The sequence below is a fragment of the Cebus imitator genome, unplaced genomic scaffold (assembly GCF_001604975.1).
Source record: "Cebus imitator isolate Cc_AM_T3 unplaced genomic scaffold, Cebus_imitator-1.0 Scaffold137, whole genome shotgun sequence".
Classification (NCBI taxonomy): domain Eukaryota; kingdom Metazoa; phylum Chordata; class Mammalia; order Primates; family Cebidae; genus Cebus; species Cebus imitator.
The window spans coordinates 1,226,719-1,253,166 of NW_016107452.1; the positions used below are offsets into that span (position 1 = coordinate 1,226,719).

The 26,448-nt window shown below is 43.4% G+C and overlaps 1 protein-coding gene across 1 annotated transcript in view; it reads left to right on the forward strand.

Moving 5' to 3' along the window:
• Positions 1 to 26,448, forward strand: part of WWOX (WW domain containing oxidoreductase) — a 1,152,661-nt gene that overhangs the window by 288,248 nt on the left and 837,965 nt on the right. Inside the window, exon 6 of the mRNA XM_017541879.2 lies at positions 16,266 to 16,354. Coding sequence (XP_017397368.1) covers positions 16,266 to 16,354 — 89 coding nt within the window. The remainder of the gene's footprint in view (positions 1 to 16,265; positions 16,355 to 26,448) is intronic.

The following is a 26,448-nucleotide window of genomic DNA, read 5'->3' on the forward strand; positions in this document are numbered from 1 at the left end:
TTTTTTGAGATCGAGTCTCTCCTGGCCCAGGTTGGAGTGCAATGGCATGATCTGCAACCTCTGTCCTGTTTCCCAGTTTCAAAGGATTCTCTTGCCTCAGCACCACCCCCCAACCACCGGCCGAGTAGCTGGGATTACAGGCATGCACCACCATGCCCAGCTAACTTTTTGTATCTTTAGTAGAGACAGGGTTTTACCATGTTGCCCGTGCTGGTCTCGAACTCCTGACCTCGTGAGCCACCCACCTCAGTCTCCCAAAGTGTTGGGATTACAGGCGTGAGCCACCTTTCCCGGCCTTTAATTTTTTAATAATCTTACCGGATTCAGATACATCAGATACATTTGTTTCTAGTTAATTCATGAGTAGTACCCACAGTAGTCTTTCCTAGACATGAAGCTGAAGTTGCTTTATTTTTCTAATTTATCTTCATGCCTCTCTCTAAACTCAGTGACAACTGCCGTGAGGCTATCTGGAATAACAAGCTTGGTTTGAAAAGTGGCATCCTGAATCTGATAAATGTTCCTGGGCTGAATTATTTGAATTAACTCAGAAGCTGTGATGGGCTGTTGTCTCTCAAAGACTTTTGCAGGCTTATTTTATACTTTTCGGACTCCAGACTCGATTGACTTTTTCAACTCTGTCATGTCCTAACTTTCATTTCTGCTTGCATACTGGACAATGATTCTTTCAAAAGCACGTCTCTTTCTTGTACTATCTTAGTAAAAGCAGCATGGAGCAGCCAGCACACAGTGACACCCTGGCTCTTCCCTAGAGCTTCCGACTCAGGAGGTACTAGATCTACCTTTTGAGTTACGGCAGAGCAGTTTTACCCCATCTCTTCCATTGTAAAGACACGGTCCGCATGGGTATCTCTGACTGACAGGTGGCTTTGCCTATTCGGTGAGTAAGATACCCAAGCTCATTTCATTTAGTGGCTGTATTGTCCCCTAGGAACCTATTATAACTTAAGTTTGTCTCATGGAAGGTGGAAGTATGGGGAACCCAATTCATATGAGAAACAGCCCAGGAGTTACTTCTCTTCTGTTCAGTGGCCATTAGTGGAAACGTAAATATCTCAATTCAATGCAGCGTAGGGCAGGAAATGTGGCTTTCTGTCTAGTCAATCTCTTTTCCCATACTGTGGAAAGGGGAGAACTGTTCTGAGGGACAGCTGGTTCTTTCTATCTGCAGTGTATCTTTTTTATACAGCACAGAACTATTTTTTAAATTCTAGTCTGTTGGTTTCTGCCTTTTAATGTGTGAATTTAAGTTGATTCATGTTCCTTATGATGACTGATAAATTTGAAATAAATTTTGTATTTCATTTTGTGTTTCTTCACTACCCAGTTTTTCTTAATATTTTTAAATTTTTCTTGGCATATATGTGTGTATTTTTTGATACAGAGTCTCACTGTCGCCAAGGCTGGAGTGCAGTGGCGTGATCTCAGCTGAATCTGCCACCTGAGTTGAAGCAATCCTGCCTCAGCCTCCCGAGTAGCTGGCATTACAAGCACGTGCCACCAGGCCTGGCTAAGTTTTGTATTTTTAGTAGAGATGGGGTTTCACCGTGTTGGCCAGGCTGGTCTTGAACTCCTGACCTCAAATGATCCACCCGCCTTGGCCTCCTAAAATGTAGGGATTATAGGCGTGAGCCATTGTGCCCCGCCACGAGACATGTTTTTGGATTGATCAAATTTCTTTTTATCTGAATGATTCCATACATCATTTCTCCTCCCTGTTGCTCATTTGGAAGCTAATGATTCTTTCCTTCCTTCCTTTCTGTCTTTCTCTTTTCTTCTGTCCCTGTTACTCTTGAAAGTCTAATATACATGTCTAAATTTTTTCTTAGCTTATAAACTTACTTATTGACTATCATTCTAATCAACAAAGCCAGACCATGCATGATTTAATAGCTCAGTGAAATCCTTCGTCCCATAAAACAAATTTCACATGTTACTGTTGTTTTAGTTCCTTCTTCAATTCATTTTCGAGTGTGATTTATTTGGTCCTGTAGCTACACCAAATGATGCACAAAATTTGGCTATAACTTGACTGTGATGGCTGTTTCTGTGTTTATGGTATTTTGAGTCCTCACCTTTCTCTCTGTTTTTTTTTTTTTTGAGGCAGAGTCTCCCTTTGTCACCCAGGCTGGAGTACAGTGGCACAATCTCAGCTCACTGCTACCTCCACGTTCCGGGTCCAAGTGATTCTCGGGCCTCAGCCTCCAGAATAGTTGGGATTACAGGCATGTGCCACCACACTCAGCTAATTTTTAAAAAATTTTTAATTTTTAGTAGAGACGAGGGTTTCACTATGTTATCCAGGCTGGTCTTGAACTCCTGACCTCAGGTGATCTGCCTACCTCAGCCTCCCAAAGAACTGTGATACTGTGTCTGGCTACTTTTCCTGTCTTTACACGTATTATGGTGGGAACCCATATCTGCAGATACCATTGTAAGCAGGAAACCTTATTTTTTTCTGAGGCACATTAAAGAACATTTTCTAGTGTATCCGTTAAACATCCTGCGTTGGTCCTGCAGATCCTCTGACAGAGTTCTCTCTTTAGATTCATCTATAAATTAAAAATAACTGTCATGGTCATTTTTCAAGCGTAATGATACTGTTACATGTTTACTGCATACTCTGCATTCTAAACACATTTCCATCAGTCACAGTGTGGCCAACTTCTGAGAGGCCAGTTCCTCCTTCAATTCATTTTCAAGTGTGATTGTTCAGCCAGACAGCCTGAAGATCCAGGAGAGATGTCTGGATTTCCAAATAGCTTGTGGAATATTGTTGCTGCCAATATGACTAGCTTACTCTTATTTCCACTTATGGCTTTTCCTCGTGTTTGATCGTATGTTATATAGCCACTCATTCATTTTCTAAATTAAAGCCTGTCCTGAAAATGTGCTCAGTGCTATTCACTGTGCATCAGGTACTAGAGACACAGATATGAAACTGAACGTTTTAATTTACTGTAAATGTCAACGTGAATTATGTGTTGTTTTGCTTTTCTTTCATAGTGTCCTGCAGGGTTCTTGGGAATGGAAATTGGTGTAACCTTTTTGGAGGACCCTCAGTAAAAATCTATCAAAATTTAAAATGTGGGTATCTCTTGACCTAGTGATTCTACTTCCAGGAATTAACGTTACGGAAGAAGATTATATTTTGCTAAGTATATGTATTGCAGCATTCCTTTCAAAAAACCCACCTGGAAACAACATAAAATAATAATTACAACAGAAACAATGAGTAATGTTTATAGGATTTTATTTTTTATTTTATTGTTTTTTTCAGACGGGGTTTTGCTCTGTCATCCGGGCTAGAGTGCAGTGGCATGATGGTGGCTCACTGCAACCTCTGCCTCCTGGATTGAAGTGATTCTCTGCTTCAGCCTTCCAATTAGCTGGCATGGGACATGTCACCATGGCCAGCTAATTTTTGTGTTTTTGTAGAGATGGGATTTCACCATCTTGGCCAGGCTGGTCTCGAACTCGCGACCTGCCCTTCCACCTTCCTGGGCCTCCCAAAGTCCTGGAATTACAGGCGTGTGAGCCACCATGCCCGGCCGCTTCATGTAGATATCCAGCAATTTTCACGGCAACTTCAATAAGGAAGCTCCAGGCATAGATAATGTAAGTAAAAAGTTCGCAAACCTAGTGAACTATGTGGGGGTGATTTTTAATGAATGATTGAACATTCTTATAGTGGGCCGCACATACTGGTTAAAAAGAATGGGCATAGAGCTCTGTTTAGATATAAACTGGATTGTGAAGCAACACGTGAACTACAATACTGCGTTTTTAGGAAAAGTCACACAGTGTTTTTACATGTGTAGAAAATACACTCTGGAAGGATTTGAACCAGGCTGTCACTTTTCTTGTCTTGGGACAGTAGGACTCAGGTGATGTTTTCGCTTTATACGTTATCCACTTCTGTATTATTTGTACTTTAATGAACTAGTTTTATTGTTTTTTTTCTTTTTCGTCTTTTTTGAGATAGAGTCTTGATCTATAGCCCAGGCTGCAGTGCAGCGGTGCAATCTCGGCTCACTGAAACTTCTGCCTCCCAGGTCCCGGTTCAAACAATTCTCCTGCCTTGGTCTCCCGGGTAGCTGGGATTATAGGCACGTGCCACCTTGCCCAGCTAATTTTTGTATTTTTTAGTAGAGACGGGATTTCACCATTTTGGCGAGGCTTGTCTTGAACTCCTGACCTCATGATCTGTCTGCCTCAGCCTCACAGAGTGCTGGGATTACAGGCCTGAGCGGTTGGGCCCGGCAAAACCAGTTTTATTTTTTACAACTAATGGTAAGTGTAAATAGATGATGATCACTTAGGATGAACCAAAGTGCCTATGGCCACACACAGGTAGACAACCTCAGTACTATTGATATTTGGGGACAGAGAATTGTTTGCTCTGGGGGCTGTCCTGTGCATTGTAAGATGTCGAGTAGCGTCCCTGGCCTGTCGCCAAATGCCAGGTCACCTTCCAAGAAGTTACAACAAGCAGAGATGTCTCCAGACATCAGCAGATGTCTGCTAGCGGTTAGATGGCCCGTGGTGGAGAGCCAGAGCCGACTCCGCTCACACTGGGCTATTAGGATGTAGTTCACTCCCTTCCAACAGCTGGGACCAAGACCATCTCCCTCCATTTGAGGATCATTCGGACTTCACAAGTCCTCCGTGTGGAATGTAAAAATCCTTTAGACCAGAACAGACAAATCTTGTTTTGGTCTTTTTATTCAATTTAAACACTACTGCCTTGCAGTAATCACCAGGTCCCAAATCTCAGTGTTTGGAGCTACACATCTCTTTCTGAATCAAGGAGGTGGGGGGCACCGATTCTTCTTTTATCACTGACTTCCCCAAAGTGGGGAGTTCCAATGCTTAACAAGTTTCATTAAGAACACAGCTAGTAAATATTCAAAATACACAGACCGTTGCTGTTGAGAATGTAATTATGTAGTAAATTAGCTGATGTCCAGTGTGTTGCCTTTTAAGCACGTCTTTGAGGTTTTCAGTACTTACATAAGATATAGGGCATGTTTATTAAGAGTCTTCAACTGTATATAAAACTAGAGCAGTCAAAAGTAATGGTGTCTGCTGAAGGATTCTTTATCATATGAATTTACCTTTAGTCATCTATTATTTATTTCAGCTATTTTATATGCCATTATAATAAATATTATGACAGAGAAAGCTTTTATGCTTCAACTTATTGTACTCCTCTTTACTTGCCGGCAATCCTTCAGGAAAATGTAACCACGCTTTACCTATAGTTAACGTAAATCATCACTTACATTAGAATGAAAAATTCACTATGAAAAAGGGCTCTTTCTTCAATAGCGAGGCATAAATGCACAATCATGTTGACTGCCAACCTCCTGTGTCATTCACTGTCCTTCCTTAAACTGTTTTTAAGCTGCAAAGTGAATATATTGCATCGAGGGAAATTGGAAGGTTTTGGAATTTTTTCACTCTCTTGTTAGTTTCTGGCAAGATAAGCATTTTTTATCCGGATTGCAAAATATTGCCAATTACTGTATAAGCATTTTTAATAGTTTTGCTTTCCATGGCATGTAACTCATCTACCAAATTAAATAAGCTGTTATGTGGTGCAATTTCTCCTTGAATAGACTTACAATTACCTATAGATATTGACACGGTTATTTTATAAATTGAGTTCCAGCAACACAAAGCAAAAATTTTGGCCTGTATATAATGAGGGAAGAGTTGTCATGATTTTCTCATTAGGGATGTTTGTGTATTTTGGCAGAGGGACGTCGGAAGGGGAACTGGAGCAGAGCGGGGGGGCCTGCAGTGAAGGTTGATAGTGAAGGTGAGGAATGGCAAACTCAGCCTCTGTTCTTCAAGACTTCCAAAGGAAAAAAAAAAAAGCAAAGGAAATCCAGGGCTTTGGTGGGGATCATTTTTGGTGTGGTTCTGTATTTTAAAATGAGGAATCCTTTCCAAGTGTGCTTGCCTCTTAAAAGCAAAGTGGGGCCAGGTGCGGTGGCTCACACCTGTAATCCCAGCACTTTGGGAGGCTGAGGAGGGCGGATCACCTGAGGTTGGGAGTTTGAGACCAGCCTGACCAACATGGAGAAACCCCAGCTCTACTAAAAATACAAAATTAGCCAGGTGTGGTGGCGCATGCCCATAATCCCAGCTACTCAGGAGGCTGAGGCAGGAGAATCGCTTGAATCTGGGAGGCAGAGGTTGTGGTGAGCCGAGATCACACCATTGCACTGCAGCCTGGGCAACGAGAGTAAAATGCCATCTTAGAAAAAAAGAAGAGAAAAGAAAAACGCAAAGTGTCTGATAAAATGTGTTGAGCCAGGGAAGAGACTTTCGAATTCTCCCCTTTGCTGCAAATCCTATCGGAAAGAACATTTATAAGGGAACACTTTTTATCTTTAGGCTTGGCACAGATTGGTAAACTCCCCATCATGCTGACACATGATGCTGATTTGGGTTTGACTAAGATAAAAGAATCACTAGTCAATAAAGCAACTGTGTCCTCATGCATTTTCCAGCGCAGATGGCGCCATCCATCGCCACCATTACCATCAGTTAAATAATACTAGAAAAATTAGTGTTACGAAGTCCCACAGACGATACTGATGATTTATTAAACCAGTTTAGTTGGATCTCTATTGTAATTCAGTGAATAATGTCATGTCAATACTGTGCTCAACACCAGTGTCTCTTGCTGTTGTAAATGTGACAACTCCTATTTAAGGTTTTAGAACATAAAATCAGCACGGAGAACGTGTAAAGTGGAAGGGTGAGAGACATCAGCATAATGCAATTAAGGCCCATTGGATTAGAATTTGCAGGATGCCATTAGCAGTAAGCTCTGAATGTAGATTATTGCCGTGGTTACATTTTCTCCCTCAGCAGTAACACTTCTCTTGTAAATTCTAAGTGGGTAAAATAAATATGATATAAAATAGACACAAATAAGAATATATAGATGATGGTAATTTCTTCCGCGCTTTCCGGCGTGAGGTGTTGAGGAATGTGATGACGGGTACAGCACAGTGTGGCAGGCTTGTGCTGGCATGAGCATTGGAACGGGCTGCGTCTCCGTTGGAAACACGGATCTGTGTCTTACTCGCTTTGCCGCTTGAACGTCTGTCAGCGTCTCTTTTCTCATCTGTAAAATGGGAAAAATTATAGATGCTTCAAAAAATATTTCCTCTTAAATAAAAGAAAACAAGCATGCCGTAGGTGCTTATTATTTTTGTTGCTTTTATGATCAATAGATAGATGCAAATGAGAGCTTTTTAAATGATTCCAGAAATAAGTTTTTCTGTATGTGTCAGGGAGGGGTAGATACATAGCCATCCAATCAGATCGATTGGTACCTTGAGGTGAGATCACAGAATAGCTAATTTCCTGTAAACAGGAACCCTTGCCTCCGCAGTTGCATGTGACAAGTCCCCCAGCTAAAAGAGCATTTCCTCTGGGTATAATGGAGGCCACGCTCAGCACTTCCACTTAGAGCATCTGGGCTTCTTCCACCTCCAGGCACTGTACCGAAGTGTTCCTTTTGTTGACCCCCTTAGTGATGATGCTTTCAACACAGTATAACAAAGAGCTGCTGCTTCCTGCTGCTAGATGTGTCGAAAGTGTATGCCAGGGATTCTTTTGTGGGAGATAAGTGGAGAAAGCAAGGCCCATGTGCGCCAGATGGGAGTATTTTTGAAGCATGCTCCCTAAGACCCAGCAGCTTGGGCTACAGACCAACTATTTTAGTTCACTATGGCAAGAAATCGGATAGGAGAGAGAACGGGTCAGCACCCTCCCAGCTAATTCCTAGGCAGTTTACAATTAACGAAGATTTTAAGGTAATAATTTGTGGCTTTGAAAACTAGGTTTGATCAGTGGACTTACTCCTATCCTGTGTTCTAAAGGCCTGCTGCCTTGAGATGTTTCTTCTCCTCCCATTGTTTGTAAGCATGACGTAGGCATGAGACGTTCCCTTTGAAGCGTTGCAGTGATGGAGAAGAAAAAAGAAAAAGGAGATTTAGTCTGTGGGTAATGCATTTACCTTTAGTGGCAGTGTTAATGAATAAATGAATTTACCCCTGTAAATGTTGTCTCCTTTATTTGGGACTTGGTGTATTGAAGGTGTCAGTTAACTGTGCTACCGATGAATGCCCCTGTATCCAAGGGAGATGGGAGAGGTGAACCTGGGCTATGGGTTACCAAGGTCAGGACAGCATGAGGCAGTTATGGGTCTGACGGTTTCCCTTGATCTTTGTCTCAGCTGCTGTGAGGGCTTCTAAGGGGCAAGGAGGATTACGGGAGATGAGAGGACAGGTACACTGTGTGGATGTAATGGAATATAGAATGGTGATTGAAGTCTTCTGTTGGTGTGGATCATGGCTCTGCAGTTATTATCTGGGTGAAGCTGTCCATGAGCCTTTTTTGAACGTCAGCTTCTCCATCTGTGAAAGAGGTGGATGATAATGACTGTACCCTCCTAGGTTGCTATAGGCATATATAACTGCCGTGGGTGCAAGGATCACATGGTCATTGTTTTGAGATCGTTTTTATTGGCCAGCGATGACCCCTTGAGGCCCAGCATGAAGAGCGAAGCATTGCACTCTTCACGGATAAGGCTGAATGGGTCATCACCCATTCCACGGTCACCTCCACATTGTATGATGATGACAATAATAAAACAGTACGCGATCAGAATTAGGATCTACAGTTATAAACTACTGATCAGGTGTCATGTTCTGCTCCAAGTGATTTACATGTATTACCTCACTTCTCAATAAGGCAGGTGCTGTTGTTCTCACTTGATAGAGGAGCAAACTAAATACACAAGAAGCAGTGATTTGCCCAGCCCGTAACTGCCCCCTGGAAAAAAAAAAACAAAAAAAACAAAAAAAACAAGGGAGACCTGCAGTTACTAATAGGCATTATTGGAAAACAGTGGGCATCACATTTTAGCGGTCACCTTCAAAGTAATGTTAGCAGCATATATTGAGAGCCTGTTGTGTGGCTCATACTTTACACACACGATATCTAATCCTCACTGTAAGCATACAAGGCAATTCTGTTACGCTCATTCATAACTAAGGCAACTGAAGCCCAGAACATTCAAATAGCTTCCCTGAGGTCATGTTGCCAGTGTCTTGGCCATGCTGGGCTGTGGTCCCAGGGCAGCCTGGCTCTGGTGTCTTAGCTGCAGATGATAGTATCTCCCCATTTCTCTGTTTAAATACCACCCCCACCCATATGGTTTCTTTGGATTCAGGTAGTATTGCGTCAGTCACACATGGCTAATTTATAGTAAAAAACTATACTAGAGATCACTGTTGCATAACAAGAAACCCCTTTGATTCTACACTTAGAGGGGCTTGAGTCACTAAGACAAGTTTTAGAAGTTAGTAAAGACTAGATCAAGAAGACTTGTATTGGTGGTGTCCGTGAACTGTGCTACCGATGAGTGCCCCTGTATCCGAGGAAAATGGGAGACCTGTCCCTGTTATTTGATTGTGTCTTTCTAGCTGAACCCTGGGTGTCTGGAGTAGGTGGGCTTCTGAGCTACCTAGAAGTCGCCTGATGCTTCACGTGTGGGATGCCACCTGCATGGCTCTGTTTTAAAATAATAGTAGAGTCTGTATATATAATTTAAAATACATGAACATTTCTGTTTTGCCCGAGATGAGCTTATGCTGGTGTGATCAGGAGGAAGAAGGAGGATTTGGGGAAGGCAAGTTCTGAGAGCCGTTTTACAGCATTTCAAGATGAAGTGATCTCAGTATGAACCTCTTTCTGTTAAATAAACGTGGGAAGGTAGATGATTGGATTGGAAGGTAGTTGGATAGACTTACAGGCGGGAAGGGAAGGAGAGATATATGGAAGCCTAGCAGTTTATTTTACGGTGGTGAGAGTTTTTTTTTTTTTTTCCTTTTGTTCTAAATCTTTCTAGGATTAAAAGATGTTTCCATAAGTGTTTTATTCCAAATAATGTTGGGATTTCTTCCCATATAAATTTTTCACTCTCACAGTCTTGCTCTGTTGCCTAGGCTGGAGTGCAGTGGTGTGATACCGTCTCACTGCAGCCTCGACCTCCCAGGTTCAAGTGGGCCTCTTGCCCCAGCCTCCTGAGTAGCAGGTGCACACCACTATGCCCAGCCAATGGGATTTTAGATGCTTTTTCATATGGCCCATACTGATGTGTCTTAGTGACCTTTTTCTATAATGGATGTGAGTATGAAATACGAGGTGACCTGAAACAAGCCCAGAGAGGTAGACGGGGACCACGTCATGGACTGAGCTAATTATTCTTGTTCCTCACTCTCTGTTTTTCTTTCTCTTCTTTCTGGGCACATGGCATGTTGCACCTTCTACAAGCTAGGCACAGCCACATTCTTTGTCAATGAAATGTGAGCAGACGTGACATGGCTCACTGCTAAGTGGAACCCTTTGAGATGCCACGTTCAGCTCACCACATTCCCTTCCACATGCCATAGAGGCTGGTGGTGTTCTAGACAACAGAGGCTCCATCCATCTGGGCGCTGGCTGGCCATGATGAGCTGGGCCCGTGGACCTGCGATGGGTGTGAAGTGTGGGCGAGTCAATTCCGAGTTGTTTTCAGTCATGGAGATTTTTTTTTTTTTTTTTTTGGGGGACGGAGTTTCGCTCTTGTTACCCAGGCTGGAGTGCAATGGCGCGATCTCGGCTCACTGCAACCTCCGCCTCCTGGGTTCAGGCAATTCTCCTGCCTCAGCCTCCTGAGTAGCTGGGATTACAGGCACGCGCCACCATGCCCAGCTAATTTTTTGCATTTTTAGTAGAGACGGGGTTTCACCGTGCTGACCAGGATGGTCTCGATCTCTTGACCTCGTGATCCACCCGCCTCGGCCTCCCAAAGTGCTGGGATTACAGGCTTGAGCCACCGCGCCCGGCCCAGTCATGGAGATTTGAGGGTTGTTCCTTACTGAAGCACATCCTGATTGGTGCACACGATCTTGTGAGCCTTGCTATGGAAATCAAAAACACACCTTATTGGCCACTCTGATGTACTAAAGGGGGTTTTGTTGGTTTGTTTTGTCAATGCAGAGAGCAGGCTTTGGTCAAAGAAGGCCTGAACTTTTCATGTTCTAGATGGGATGTGCTAATTCTAACACTTCTAAATAAAAGTCATGGTTTGCTTGGTGGTGATGGTACAGTTCTGTATCTTGAATGTGGTGATGGTTATATGAATCCATACACATGATAAAATGTCATAGAATGATGCACAAAAGTACAGCAAACAAAAGAAAATAAATGCATCTCAACTTGTATTAGTTTGTTCTCACACTGCTATATAAACATACCTGAGAATGTGTAATTTATCAAAAAAACAGTTTTAATTGGCTTATGGTTCTGTGGGCTGTACAGGCTTCTGCTTCTAGGTATGCCTCAGGAAGCCTCCAATCACAGCAGGTGAAGGGGAGTTAGTGGGAGCAGGAGGAAGAGAGAGGGAAGGTGCTACACTGTTTTTAAAAAGCAGATTTCAGCTGGGCATGGTGCCTCATGCCTGTAATCCCAGCACTTTGGGAGGTCTAGGTGGGCAGATGACAAGGTCGAGAGATTGAGACCATTCTGGCTAACATGGTGAAACCCCGTCTCTATTAAAAATACAAAAATTAGCTGGGCGTGGTGGTGCATGCCTGTAGTCCCAGCTACTCAGGAGGCTGAGGCAGGAGAATCGCTTGAACCTGGGAGGTGGAGGTTGCAGTGAACCGAGATTACACCACTGCACTCCAACCTGGCAACAGAGCGAGACTCCATCTCGGAAAAAAAAACAAAAAAAAACAGCCCTCAGGCCACCTCTATCAGAAGACAACACTAGGGGGATGGTGCTAAACCGTTTTTTAACCAGCCCTGTGATCCAGTCACCTCCCATCAGGCCCCACCTCCAATACTGGGGATTATAGTTTAACACAAGATTTGGGTAGGGACACAGAGCCAAACCACAGCAGGTGCCATCCCAGTAATGACTGTGGTCTAGTGAATTGTGTCGTGCTGATGTTGATCTCGAGGTTTTGCTAATGTACTGTCTGTATGTAGGATGTATATATGGGGGAAGCTGGATGATGGGGTTGGGGTGTACTGTTTACCTGTTTGGCCATGTTTTGTGAAGCTCTAATTAGTTTCAAATAAAAGTTAACAACAAAAATATCATGAGTTAAACCAAGACAGTGAACTGTGGTCAGTTGCAGATTCACTGCCAGACCTGGCAGGAAATCTCACCTTGGTGGATCGCATGTGTTGTCTTCACCTAACAATCGGCATTTCACCCTTCAAAAATGGGTTCTGTTTGCAATCTGTCAGCCGTTACCTTCTTACTTAGAGCGTGTCCCACTACAAACATTTCTATAAAGCTACTCAGTTAGACAGTTGAAAGTGCAAACCCCCTATCACATGTAAACACATAAACACACCCTAATTTAAAAGCTGCATTTTCCATCCCCTGGACTTCCTGTATTACCTCCAGCTTCTCTCCGTTTCTCAGGATTGGTAGCAGAAACGGGAAACCTGATACCTAGGGCAAGAGAATTACCTGAATAATAGCATGTGGACTTGAATCACTGTCCCCAGGAGCCCAGTAACCCACAGCTTGTGGATTAGTCTGTTGAACTACTTGATGGCTTGTGACCCCTTTTTCCCTTAGAGGTATATGTTCTGATTTGGTTCTTACTGGTAGTGGCAGCTCTGTGCTTTATTTTGCAGGGAAGGGGAAGAAAACTGACCAGTTGTAAGTTACTTATATAAAAGAATGTATGCGCTGTGCTATCATTTTTGTTGAAATACTGCTTTGGGGTCACCATCTGGGAATGTTCTTCCTGTTTTATGGAGGAAATGGACATGCATTTTTATGTGTAGCTTGCATATCCCCTGGGGTTTCCGTTGGGGACTTAGCTGAACAGAACAGTTTCTTTACCACCCGCTCTGCAATACAATGAGTGGCTGCCTTTCCCCTTGTGACACATTCACATTTCTGTAACATTCTGCACTGTGGCAGTGAGTGTCATGCTCGGAGTAAAAGGAGGTAGGGAGCAGAGGACTTGGAATGAAGATGAAAAGTCACTTTGTTTGCTGACTCTGAATGCCCAGTTAAATAGTTGTGTTGATGAGGCATGAGCATCTTTGGGGCATTGACACATATTACACATGGAAAAGATTTTTTTTTTTTTTTTTGAGACGGAGTTTCGCTCTTGTTACCCAGGCTGGAGTGCAATGGCGCGATCTCGGCTCACCGCAACCTCCGCCTCCTGGGTTCAGGCAATTCTCCTGCCTCAGCCTCCTGAGTAGCTGGGATTACAGGCACGCGCCACCATGCCCAGCTGATTTTTTGTATTTTTAGTAGAGACAGGTTTCACCATGTTGACCAGGATGGTCTCGATCTCTTGACCTCGTGATCCACCCGCCTCGGCCTCCCAAAGTGCTGGGATTACAGGCGTGAGCCACCGCGTCCGGCCGGAAAAGATTTTTAATCCTTGGATAGGCATCAGTTACTCAGCTTTTGGGGTTCTGCTCCTCATCTGGAGGTCTACGCCTCGCACAGGGTGTGACTTCACTCAAGTGCCTTTACTGTTAGTGGTGGCGGTCTCCTTCCTTATAGAGGAAGACACTCACCTTGGCAGATTGAGTCTCTTGTCCTCACCTAACAGTCGGCCATTCACCCCTCAAAAATGGGTTCCATCTGCAGTATTAGCCATTACCTACTTGGAGTACACTTGACATGACCTAAAGCATTTTTAGAAAAAATGGTTAGATTTACTGCCGTATAAATTACCTTACGAAAACCAAATTTTAAAAGCCATAAGTGTTGATTGCTTTAAAATAACACACTGCCATTCTTGATTGCTAGAGCTTTTGTTAGTACTTTGGATGCAATTAAAACTATGTGCTATCACATGTGAGAAGCTTAATAAATTCTGTCACTAAAAAAAAATAATTATATAGGCCGGGCATGGTGGCTCACGCCTGTAATCCCAGCACTTTGGGAGGCTGAGGCGGGTGGATCACGAGGTCATGAGATTGAGACCATCCTGGCCAACGTGGCGAAACCCCGTCTCTACTAAAAATACAAAAAAATTAGCCGAGCGTGGTGGCATGCACCTGTGGTCCCAGCTACTTGGGAGGCTGAGGCGGAAGAATCGCTTGAACCCGGGAGGTGGAGGTTGCAGTGAGCTGAGATTGCGCCACTGCACTCCAGCCTGGTGACAGAGCAAGACTCAGCCTCAAAAAATAATAATAATAATAATAATATAAATAAGAAGGAGTGACGCGGCCTCACCTTATAGCATACCCTTCAGCTCTATTATTCCCTGAACTTAGGAAACTAACAACCCATGTGTTGGCATTTTCTGCTTTTCCTAGGTAAAGTTAATGTTTCTCCTCCTCCTTCCAAAATCTGCACGTTTGGGCATCTGCCACTCTTACCCAAGACCAGGAATTTAAATCTCTGTTGGCCAGTTTGCCTCTGCCATGGATGTGCTATTGGGGTTTGGGGATTGAATGAAATCACTTTCTACCACCTTTCCTTAAAGCTGGGCTTTGTTAGCAGATATGACTTGGATTCTTTAGGATCCGCCCCTCAATAATCTGGTCTGATGTGGCCTTCAGGGAGCATCTTTTAACATGATTGCCATCCCTTTATCCACTGTGCTGGCCTGTAACCCACACTGAATACCATTTATTGTCAAGTGACATCCGGGCAAGACTTAGGCACGAGAGACATCTTCTCTGCTAGTTAAGTTAATGAAGTACTTTCTCTTCCAGACAGGATGTTAGGTGCTTGTGAACCTGTATCCTTAAAACCTATGAGTAGATCACTAATATTCATTTTTTTACAGATTAGGAAACTGAGGCTCAGCACTGTTAAATGGCCTAGAGTGAGTGTGCTTCCTAGCCGTCACTGCCTGACGTTTATTGCTCAAAGCTTAGGCCTTGGATTAGGGCCCAGCACTTGGCGGCCAAGATAAACCAGCTGCAGATACACTGAACATCTCAGCCCAGCTCCCGTCCTTTCCATCCAGCAGGACACTCAGGGTAGAGGCTGTTCCCAGCAGTGCCATTTGCATCCCCTTTCATTGCCTTAGAGATATCGTGTTATTCTCCTTAATCTGACTTAAGCATCACAGTCTAGACTAGAATTCCCAAGTCAACAGTTTTACGGGACTCTTCTGATTTGAATAGGCAGGTGGCCCTGTGTTCTTGGCTTCTTGTCTTTTTGAGGAGCTAGGTCTTAAGAAGTGATAGTATTTAATCTCGCACGCTGAAGTGCACCCCAATTTAAAAGTTTGGAGTGGCCCATACACATTTGACAGGTGGGAGGGACCACACGGAGACCTGTCCTAGAATGATGCCGTAAAGAACATGGCCAGTGGAACACAACTGCTTCAAATCCTGTCCTCTCCAGTTCTCCCGGTTTTTTGCCAGGAGGGAAGTTAGGCTTCTGCATCAGACTGACTTGGGGGTCAGTTCTTGCCCCCAGTTTCTTATCTCTGTGATCTCATGTAAGATGCTGCATTGTCAAATGGGGAAAACACTGTGTTTGAGTTGTTATGAGCCTTAAGTGAGATCGTATGCAAATGCCCAGCCCGTGGTTGGCTCTCAATACCCAGTAGCCATTATGACCATTATTATTCCTAACATCAGCATGTGCTCCTCCTGTCTAGAGAGTTGTCTGGGTTTACTAAGCCAGGGCTCCTTTTGGGATCTAGGTCCATCAGAGTCTGTTGGCATAAGCGAGTCTTTCTGCTTTTGTACTTGCTGTAAAGGAGTTGTCTTTGATTCTTGATGCCGGTTTAGTGGAGATATTTCAGAACCTGGATGGTAGCTTTTGAAATTAGGATACTGTCCTCTGTATCTTTGCATCTTCCAGGCCCTGTTGTGTGTTCTCCTCTCCTGACAGCTTTTTAGGATGCAGATTGAGAGGAGGTAACGTTAGCCCGAAGCCCCTTTGCAGCCCCTTTTGTGCGGTTGTGTGAAACATGGCACAACACCACCCCTCCCCAAATCCCCCACCTTGTAGGTTTAGCAGAATCCCAGCCTCACATCCTCCCCGAACTTGGCAGTAAAAGCCCTGTTCTTCCATTCATTCCGATGATTTATATTCTCTCTGGGTATCTAATATTAAACAGGGGAATTCCAACATGTTCCATAACACATTTACTGTAACTTGAAACCATGAACTAAACTTGCTGTTATTTATCATCTCTTTTTATTTTCTCTCATTCCAGCATAAAGCCAAGGTAGAAGCAATGACCCTGGACCTCGCTCTGCTCCGTAGCGTGCAGCATTTTGCTGAGGCGTTCAAGGCCAAGAATGTGTGAGTGTTCCGGCAGAGGGTTATAGATCATCATTTCTTGCTATTGTAATGTCTTTATCAGATGAACACAACTGGGAGAACGCAAGGCTGTTGTGTTGGCTTGGCGTCCAAACCAGAGGCTCATTTTTATTGGCCCTGTTAGGGTGAACCATATTTTCTTGACTCACAGTCACCCTCATTATGAGATGTGTCATCAATCTAATAACAGCTTCCCAGATACAAAAAGAAAAGATGTTATTAAAGCACTAGTAAAAGTGGCTAATAAAAGCCAGGCAGTGGTAAGATGCATCCAGATTATAAGGTTTTTGCAGTACACCTCAGAATTGAGGAAAAGTTTATCTTAATTGCGTTTAGTAACTAGTAACTCAGTTATCTAGTGTGGGTGGGAAGCTGCAAAGAGACCTACAGTTTCCAAAGCCCTCGATGATTTGATGTGGTACCTGGATGTGGTTCCAAAAGCAGGGACTCACATTCCTTTTTTTTTTTTTTTTTTTCAGTCTTTCGAAATTCCAGTTGGAGAAAGCCTCAGATAGGGGCTAGCATATTTTGACACTTTCACATGCTAGCATCCCTTTCTAACAGAGAAAGTTGTAGGGGAGAGTGGGGAGAAGCGGAGAAGTGGAAGGGAGTGGAGAGAGAGAGAGAGACAGAGAGAGAGAGAGAGAGAGCAGAAACAGACAGGAGGCCTCAAACCCTGAGCAAAGAAGAGCGATCATGACAAGCTACAGTAATTACAACACTTAGTTTCTAAGTGTTTATTTTTACTCATATTTAGGGCAAGCAATCGTGGTTTCCCGTTGAACACAGAGGTTTGAATTTCGTGAATAAATAACTTCATTTTTTTCAGTGACTTGATTCAAACCCAAGGATTAAGTTAATAATAGCACAGGTGGTGCCAAGGATAAGATAATTACACAAGAGGCACCGGAACCACGGAATGTGGAAAACTCTCATAAATGACAAGCTGCCTTTGGGTTTGGCTCTGTGGGAACGTAAGTTCTTCAGTGTTCCAAGCGGATGACGGATGTGAGGGAAGGGATCTTAGACTACGTATTCAAATGGCCCTGTGGGGAGCTGACCCCACCATGCTGTCTCCTATCCAGTTCTTCTTGTATCCCCTTGAATTTCTCACTCTACTTTTTTTTTTTTTTTTCAAGGTAGAGTCTTGCTCTGTCACCCAGGCTGCATGGAGTGCAGTGACGCAATCTCAGCTTACTGCAAACTCTGCTTCCTGGGCTCAAGCGGTTCTCCCAGCCTCCCGAGCAGCTGTGAATAAAGGTGCCCACAATTTATGCCTGGCTAATTTTTGTATTTTTAATAGAGCTGGGGTTTCTCCACATTGATCAGGCTGGTTTTGAACTCTTGACCTCAGGTAGTCCACCTGCCTCCACCTCCCTAAGTGCTGGGATTACAGACGTGAGCCACTGCACCCGGTCATTCTACTTTATTAGACTTTTGCTCTCGGCCAGGTGCAGTGGCTCATGCCTGTAATCCCAGAACTTGAGGAGGCAGAGGCAGGCAGATAACCTAAGGCCGGGAGTTTGAGAGCAGCCTGGGCGGCATGGCGGAACCCCGTCTCTACTAAAAATATAAAAATTAGCCAGGCGTGGTGGCACATGCCTGTAATCCCAACTACTTGGGAAGCTGAGGCAGGAGAATCACTTAAACCTAGGAGGTTGCAGTGAGCCGAGGCTGAACCATTGTACTCCAGCCTGGGTGATAAGAGCAAAACTCCATCTTTAAAAAAAAAAAAAAAAAAAAAAAAAGCTGACTCTCGAAGGCTCTTGCTGGATTAAGCAAGTGTCCCAAGTCCTTGAGGTCTGCCATTGAGTCAGAGTCTTAGTGAGAGTTGCACCATCCCCTAATTGCACACCCCAGGCTGCCTTGTAGGAACAGTGAGACAACATCCCCCAGCCAGCCATATCTGAGGGGGCCCACCTGTGTTGTCCTTTGCAGTGCTGGTCTGTTAGTAGCTGTTGTCCCTCGCCAGAACTGTCAGAGCATTTCAAGTCAGGCTACAGCTACCATCCAAGACATATGTTCCCTGATGCCTTCATCATTAATTTATCCCCCTGTTCCTTCACTTCACACATGTTTCGTGAGCCCCTCTAAAGTCCCAGGCATTCTTCTGGGCTCTGGGAAGAGAGTGGTGGCCCTGGAAGCCACAGTAACCTCACACAAGCTTTCCTTTCAGTTGTCAGCAATTATAGATGGCTAACTCCTCAAGCTCATCTGTCTGTGGTTGTTTAGGAGGAAAAAATAATGACCAGAACAACGGCAGAGGTAGCAGCTCATTTATTGAGGGCTTGTGATGGGCCATTCATGGAAAATACTTTGCATGTATCTTCTGATTCAATTCTCAAAGCGATCCTTTGGAGTAGATGCTGTTAAGATCTCTACTATACAGATCAGGAAAGTGAGTCTAGAGAGGATACATAATTTATCCAAGGCATGTGGGATCTAGGCAGAGGGGCTGCTTTAGCCTCTCTCGGGCTCCAACTTGACCACCATACTACACTGTCTTTCGTTTTATTTTATTTTATTATTTCATTTTATTTGTTTATTTTTTGAGACAAGTTCTTGCTCCGTTGACCAGGGTGGAGTACAATGGTATGATCTTAGCTCACTGCAGCCTCTGGCCCCTGGGTTCAAGTGATTCTCGTGCCTCAGCCTCCAAAATAGCTGGGGTTACAGGTGTGTGCCACCACACCCAGCTGATTTTTGTATTTTTTGTAGAGACAAGGTTTCACCATGTTGGCCAGGCTGGTCTCGAACTCCTGACCTCAAGTGATTCGCGCACCTCAGCCTCCCAAACTGCTGAAATTACAGGCACGAGCTACAGTGCCCGGCCCTGTGTTTCATTTTAAATGTGATAGAAACAGACTCAGAGAATGTGAGTGACTTTTGCAGGGTCACTTTGTAGGTTGGTGACAGGCATAGGAATTCACTCTATTCTGTGTGTTGTTCTTTCCCCGATACCATGCGAGACCTCACATTCACTGCCTCTGAATGACTTTCTCCAGTTCCTCTGTCAGAATGTGCTGGAAGCAAGCAGCTTTGCTGAAGAGAGCCAACTGTTACGTAATAGGATCATCTTCCACGTTGTAACCGGACCCTTCGTTTTTTAACCATTAAGTAGTTGCGAAATCATCAAATTCAAGTGCCTTTTGTAGTCACCAAGCTGAAATCCTTGGAGGAAACTCACACCCATTCTGCCCTAATCCCAGATTTTAGCACAGGACTTGGAGTTTTTAGAAAATGCTTCTAGTTTGAGAAACAACGGTGATTTTCCTTTTAGAATCCTCTGTAGCACACAAACCTCTTTGTATCTGTCCCTTGAGAGTACAGGATTTCATATGACTTAGAGAAATACTGTGGTGGCGAAAATATGCATAAAAAGCAAGTGATTTTACTTTTGAAATGCTGCCAAAGTGAAATCTCTCACGGATAGGCAGATGACAGTTTAGTACTCACAGGTCTTTAGATTCTGAGGACTGTCAGTTGTGAAGTTAAGTGCTGGTGACTCGGCTACCAGGGAAACACATGTAAGTCTATTCTTACCAGCCCCATCTTCAGACATTAAAACTTCCTTGTGTGTAAAACATAACGACAAATGAAAGAAAGGCTGCCACTTCATAACCAATCTCCTTTTGCGCTGATGGATTGAGGAGAGGAAAGAAAACCCTTAAATTTAAATTCCATGTGGATGCTCTTATTTAATATACCGTTTCAAAGCCTGTATATGATCAAGCCAGAGTATGATCAGGCTCTGAGTTCCTGTGTGTATTCCTTTGGTCCATGCTCCAACTCAAGTGCTTCTCCACACTGGGATAGGCAGCATATTGCGTAGTCTTAGAGCGAAAAAGGTAGAAACAGATGCTTTGTACAAACACTCGTGAGAAGAGCAGCTCGTTGTACTGTGGAACCAGCCCCCGTCTGCCTTTTGCAGGAGATATACATCAGCCTCTTCCTGGATATCTTCTTTTTATTCTGGGTGGTGGGAGGAGAAGGTACAAAGGAGGCTGTTTTAGAAGGAGCCGTCCTAACCATGATTATGTAAACAAGAGCTGCTAGCCAACTTTTATTTTGTGTAAGGCAATTTGCTAAGCGCTTATATACATCTATTCTGTCTGTAATTTGTTGGAAGAATCCTAGACACTTAACCATGATTATCCCTGTTTAACCAATTAAAAGTTTGCAGTGCAGAGGTCCTAAGTCACTTTCCCATCTTTAACAAGGAGGAGATCCAGAATTTGAACCCGAATCTGGCTGAATCCAAAATGACGACTCTTTTTGTTCCTCCACTTAAGTCGTCTAATTTTCTATGTGGATTTCTGCATTGGTCATGCATTGCTCAGTAGGAAATGACTCTGGCCGGGCACGGTGGCTCAGGCCGGTAGTCCCAGCACTTTGGGATGCCGAGGCAGGTGGATTGCTTGAGGCTAGGTGTTTGGGACCAGTCTGGCCAACATGTGGAAACCCCATCTGTACTAAAGATACAAAAATTAGCCCGGCATGGTGATACACCCCTCAAGTCCCAGTTACTCAGGAGGCTAAGGCATGAGAATTGCCCAAACTCCGGTGGAGATAGGGGGTGCAGTGGTTGCAGTGAGCCGAGATTGTGCCACTGCACTCCAGGCTGGGAACAGAGTGAGACTCTGTCTCAAACAAATTACTCCTAAATTTAGTGGGTAAAAAGCAATGTAAAACAATAAACATTTCTCTTCTCTTTCCTTTTTTCCTCCCTCCCTCTTTCCCTTAGTTTAGTTTGTTTGAATCAGGATTCAAATAAGGTCAATGCATTTTTAATCTATAGATTTTTTCCCTCTCTCTCTCTCTTTTTTTTCTTTTAACGTAAAAAAAAAATCCTTTTAATGCAACATACTTGTTTAAATGACCAGGGTGTTCTCTAGAGCAGGGGTCCCCGACCTCTACGACACAAACCAGCAACAGTCCATGGCCTGTTAGGAACTGTGAGGCACAGCAGGGAGTGGGTGCAGGGTGAGCAAATGAAGCTTCATCTGTGTTCACAGCCACTCTGCCACTGTCATTACTGCCTCAGCTCCACCTCCTGTCAGATCAGCCGCAGCCTTAGAATCTCACAAGAGCACGACCCCCTGTTGTGAACTGCACATGTGCGGGATGGAGGTTGCTGTGCTCCTTGTGATAATCTAATGCCTGATGATCTGTCACTGCCTCCCATCACCTTTAAGATGGGATTGTTTAGTTGCAGGAAAAGAAGCTCACCGTGATGGTACATTATGGAGAGTCGGATAATTATTTCATTACGTACGACAATGAAATCATAATAGAGATAAAGTGTACAAGAAATGGCACGCCCTTGAATCATCCCCAAAGCACCCCCACTCCCGTGAGGCTGTGGAAACGCTGTCTTCCACAAAACCAGTCCCTGGTGCCAAAAAGTTTGGAAACCTCTGCTCTAGAGATTTCTGTGGTCTGTACTTTGAGAATTGCTTCTCTGTGGTGTCATTTAACACACTCTTTTGTCTCCTGAGTTTCCTGTGAAAGGGTACATAACTCAACAGACTCAGTCAAATTCATGTTTAATGTTTTGGTAAGAATATTTCATAGGCAGTGGTGTAATAATCGTCCATGGAGCGGACACACAGACCTGATTGCCAAAGCCAGTTTTCTGAAAGCCCAGTACGTCCTGACCTCCTCAGTCCTCTGCCCTCTCTCCATTTAGCCACTCACATTTTGATCTGATGATTCTGTTATTCTCCCCTCAGTTTTCTGGGTGGTCAGCCCAGGAAACCTCAGCCTGCTTCCAGATAGTTCTCCTCTGCGTTAGCAGTCACGGTGGTCATTGGCCAGTGTGCCTCGGGTCACATTATTTTGGGCATTACTGGAAAGTTCCAAACCAAAGCTTGTGGTAAGTTCCACCCAAACTGGGTTGTGAGGGTTATTTTTGTTAAAACTACAGCCCTGGAGAGGAGCCGGATTTCCCACCACCTGGAAGCAGTGGCATCCATAGGAGTGTGAAGAGCTGGGACCCTTTCTAATCGCTCAGACCAAATATCGGGGTTTTCTGTAATGGATTCAGAAACAACAGTATGTTTTTATGATGGCTTTGCACATTTTTCTTCCTAGCGGTAGCTGCTTAGTTTACTGAAAAGTGCATATTTTAAACAGGGCCTGGAAGAGTTAACAGCTCCTAGAGAAAGGTGCTGTGTAATACTTTTTCTTCTTCAAAAATGGTTGATGGCCAGGCACAATGGTTTATGCCTATAATGCCAGCTCTTTGGGAGGCCAAGGTGGGAGAATTGCTTGAGCCCAGGAATGTGAGACCAGCCTAGGCAATGTAGTGAGACCCTCTCTCTATATTACACATTTTTTTAATAAATGGTTTATAGTTCCATATGTCCCTGATAAAATGGACAACTGAATTCCAATCCTGGAACTTAAAAAGGTGGTGATGATACCTGAGTTGTTTATGACTTAGATTTCATTTTCGGGTCAGCCTGTATGATACAGATGAAGGATTTTGATACTTCCTGGAAATTGATAGGAAATTCATACCAAATAATTAAGCCGTTCCAAATGTTTTTAGAATGGCATTTATCATGGATTTTTATGTCTCTTCTAAACTATCTCCAATATAATTTAAAGAAGTCATAATTGAGCTTTGGCTGGGCACAGTGGCTCATGCTTGTAATCCCAGCACTTTGGGAGGCTCAGGCGAGCAGATCATGAGGTCAAGAGATTGAGACCAGCCTGGCCAACATGGTGAAACCCTGTATCTACTAAAAATACAAAAATTAGCTAGGTGTGGTGGCATGCACCTGTAGTCCCAGCTACTTGGGTGGCTGAGGCAGGAGGATCACTTGAACCCAGGAGGTGGAGGAGGTTGCAGTGAGCCAAGATCACACCACTGCACTCCAGCCTGGCGACAGAGTGAGACTCCATCTCAAAAAAAAAAAAAAAAGAATGTTACACGTCTCACTTAGAAGATATTATAGAACAGTAGTGTTTTTTTTTTAATTTAAAAAATGGTTAAAATAATGATTTTCTATCCTTGCTTTACTTCTTAAACATTTGAGGGAATAAAATCTTTAACAAGGTTATTTATTTTCATTTTCTGCTAAATTACTTTCAGATCTTGATTCTACTAATCCCAGATATAATATTCTTGGATTCATATTCCAAATTTTGCTGTCTCAAATCCTTCTATGGAAGTGGGTGGGCTATAAATTATAAATAAATTCCAAATTTTGAGGGATAAATTACCCTGAAGACCAATGCGTAAATTACATATTAATCTTTTTCTCCCTAGCTCAGTTTTAAGAATAATGTTTTAGCCAACATATCTGCATTACTCTTGGCTCAACATGAGGAATCCATTTCTGGTTTGCCTAACAGAAGATCATGTTGCTTTGCTTCTCTACACAGTATGAAAACCCAAAGAAAAGAAAAACAGAGGCAGATTTTAGCTGTGTTGAATGCTCTAAATCTAGCTCTTAATTATGATTTTTATGAAATTTTTGAAAAGTCTATGTTATTTTTTTTTCCTATCCCATACATTTTCCATCCTAAGGCATTGAAAAATCACACTGTGAAACATTCAGTGTATCTAGAAACATCAGGGAAGAATGCTTCCCTCATAAGTAAATTGTTTGTCTTCTGAAACTTAACTCAGCATTCAGTGTTTTTTGTTTTTTTTTGAGACAGAGTTTTGCTTTGTTGCCCACACTGGAGTGCAGTGGCGCTATCTCAGCTCACCACAGCGTCTGCCTCCTGGGTTCAATCAATTCTCCTGCCTCAGCCTCCCAAGTAGTTGGAACTACAGGTACACACCACCATGCCTGGCTAATGTGTGTTTTTTTTTTTTTTTTTTTTTTTTTTTTTTTTGTAGTAGGGACAGGGTTTTACTATGTTGATCAGGTTGGCATTGAACCCCTGATCTTGTGATCTACGAGCCTCAGTCTCCTAAAGTGCTGGGATTACAGGCGTGAGCTACCGCACCTGGCCAGCATTCAATCTTTTATGTAACTCTTTGAAAAATATTTCTGAAATAGAGTATACACTCTCTTCTCAAAAACATCAATTCAAAGTACGACTGTGAAGTGCAGAGGTAGGTAAACTTTTTGTAAGGAGCCAGAGAGTAAATATTTTAGAATTTTTGGGCTATTAAGTTCTCTGTAACAACTGCTCACTTTTGCCTTGGTAGCCTGAAAACTGCCGTAGGTAGCATGCAAATGGATGATCATGGCAGTGTTCCAATAAAACTTTACAAAACAGACAATGGGCCAGATTTGCCAGGGGCCATAGTGTGCTAGCCCTGGGCAACAGCCTGTATGCCCTGGAATACTGTCAAGAACACGGGTGTTGGGGGGTCAACCGATCCTTCCAGCTCTAGCACCTACTGGCTGTGTGGCTGAAAATCTCTGTCTTGCTTTCCAAGTCTGTATAAAATGGATTATCACAGTGCTTTGCAGGTTGTTGATTTTTTGAAAATAGCTGTAATGCATTAAATTACCAGACACCTCTCACCTGATGGAGCCTGGGACTAACTATTGTTAATATGCATTTGTTTCTCTTTTTTTCTTTCTTTCTTTCAAGATGGAGTATCCCTCTGTCACCCCAGCTGGAGTGCAGTGGCACTATCTGGGCTCACTGCCACCTCTGCCTCCTGGTTTCAAGCAATTCTCTTGCAGCCTCCCAAGTAGCTGAGATTTCAGACGTGTGCCACCATGCCTGGCTAATTTTTTGTATCTTTAGTAGAGATGGGCTTTCATCATGTTGGCCTGGCCGCTCTCAAACCCCTGACCTCGTGATCCTCCCACCTCAGCTACCCAAAGTTCTGGGATTAATATACATTTGTTTCTTACCTTGATCCTAAAATGATGATCTAAGAAAGGTTTCTGAGATTATATAGAGTATAAGATAGAAATAGGACAACTATTTAAAGAAGAAAAGGTGATACACGTACTCTGAGGAAGTGTCGATCTCATAAGGGCTTTCACAATCATTGAAAATGAGGGGACAGGTGAGGTGGCTCATGACTGTTATCCCAGCACTTTGGGAAGGCAAGGCGGGCAGATTGCTGGAGCTCAAGAGTTTGAGACCAATCTGGGTAACCTGGCGAAACCTCATCTCTACAAGAATTGTGGAAATTAGCCGGATGTAGTACTGCATGTTTGTAGTCCCAGCTGCTTGGGAGGCTGAGGAGGGAGGGTTGCTTGAGCCGGTCGGGTGGAGGCTGCAGTGATCATGCCCCCACACTCCAGCCTGGACAACAGAGCCAGAACCTGTCTGGAAAAGAAAAGGAAAAAGAGACGAAAGGAAAGAAGGAAAATTAGGCCCAGGAATGATCTTTGTGAGGGCTGGCAACCAAGAGAAGAAGGGAAATGTGCTTCACATTGTCTGCAAGCTCTAGGGTGACAAGAGCCAAGAGAAATTATCGTTACTGTAGAGATGTTCCACTGAGAATCATAAAGCACTTTATTACTCTACTGAGTATTATTTTTCCTGTTATTTTGTTATTCTTGATTTACACTGATGCAAAGCCATGGACCCGAGGATGCTTCACAGTTCTTTTTTGAAGTAAATGCTTAGATTCCATTTTCTTTGACATTACTCTGTCTGTTTCTCTTGATTTTAGGCAATTTTTTTTTCAAATGAGTTGCCCTAAAAGCAGCCTGCTTTGGATAACTCAGGTATACCAGGACACACTGCAAATACTGGGACTCCTTGTGTACCCTGGAACACCAGAGCACTCCATCTGCTTTCATTCTCCCCTCTGTAAAACTTTGCTTTTTCCTGGCCTCATCATTTATTTAGCACTAATAACAGTGCCAGGAACTTGGCTAGACATTGGAATTAAAGCTTCTGCCTTCTCATATCTCCTGTACCCTATTTCTTTCTCTTACAGTAGTTGTGATGCTTAAGAATTTTTTTTGATAACTTTATATGATGCCAACCTTCAAAAACACACCCCTGGTGGAGAAGAATAATTATTAAATTAATTAGGGGTCACTTAGCATGACATTTGCCAGGAAAAAAAAATGCTAGTGAGCCCTTTTGCCATACTAAAAATCATCACTGCCAACACATAAATGAAAATGTGTTTGAAT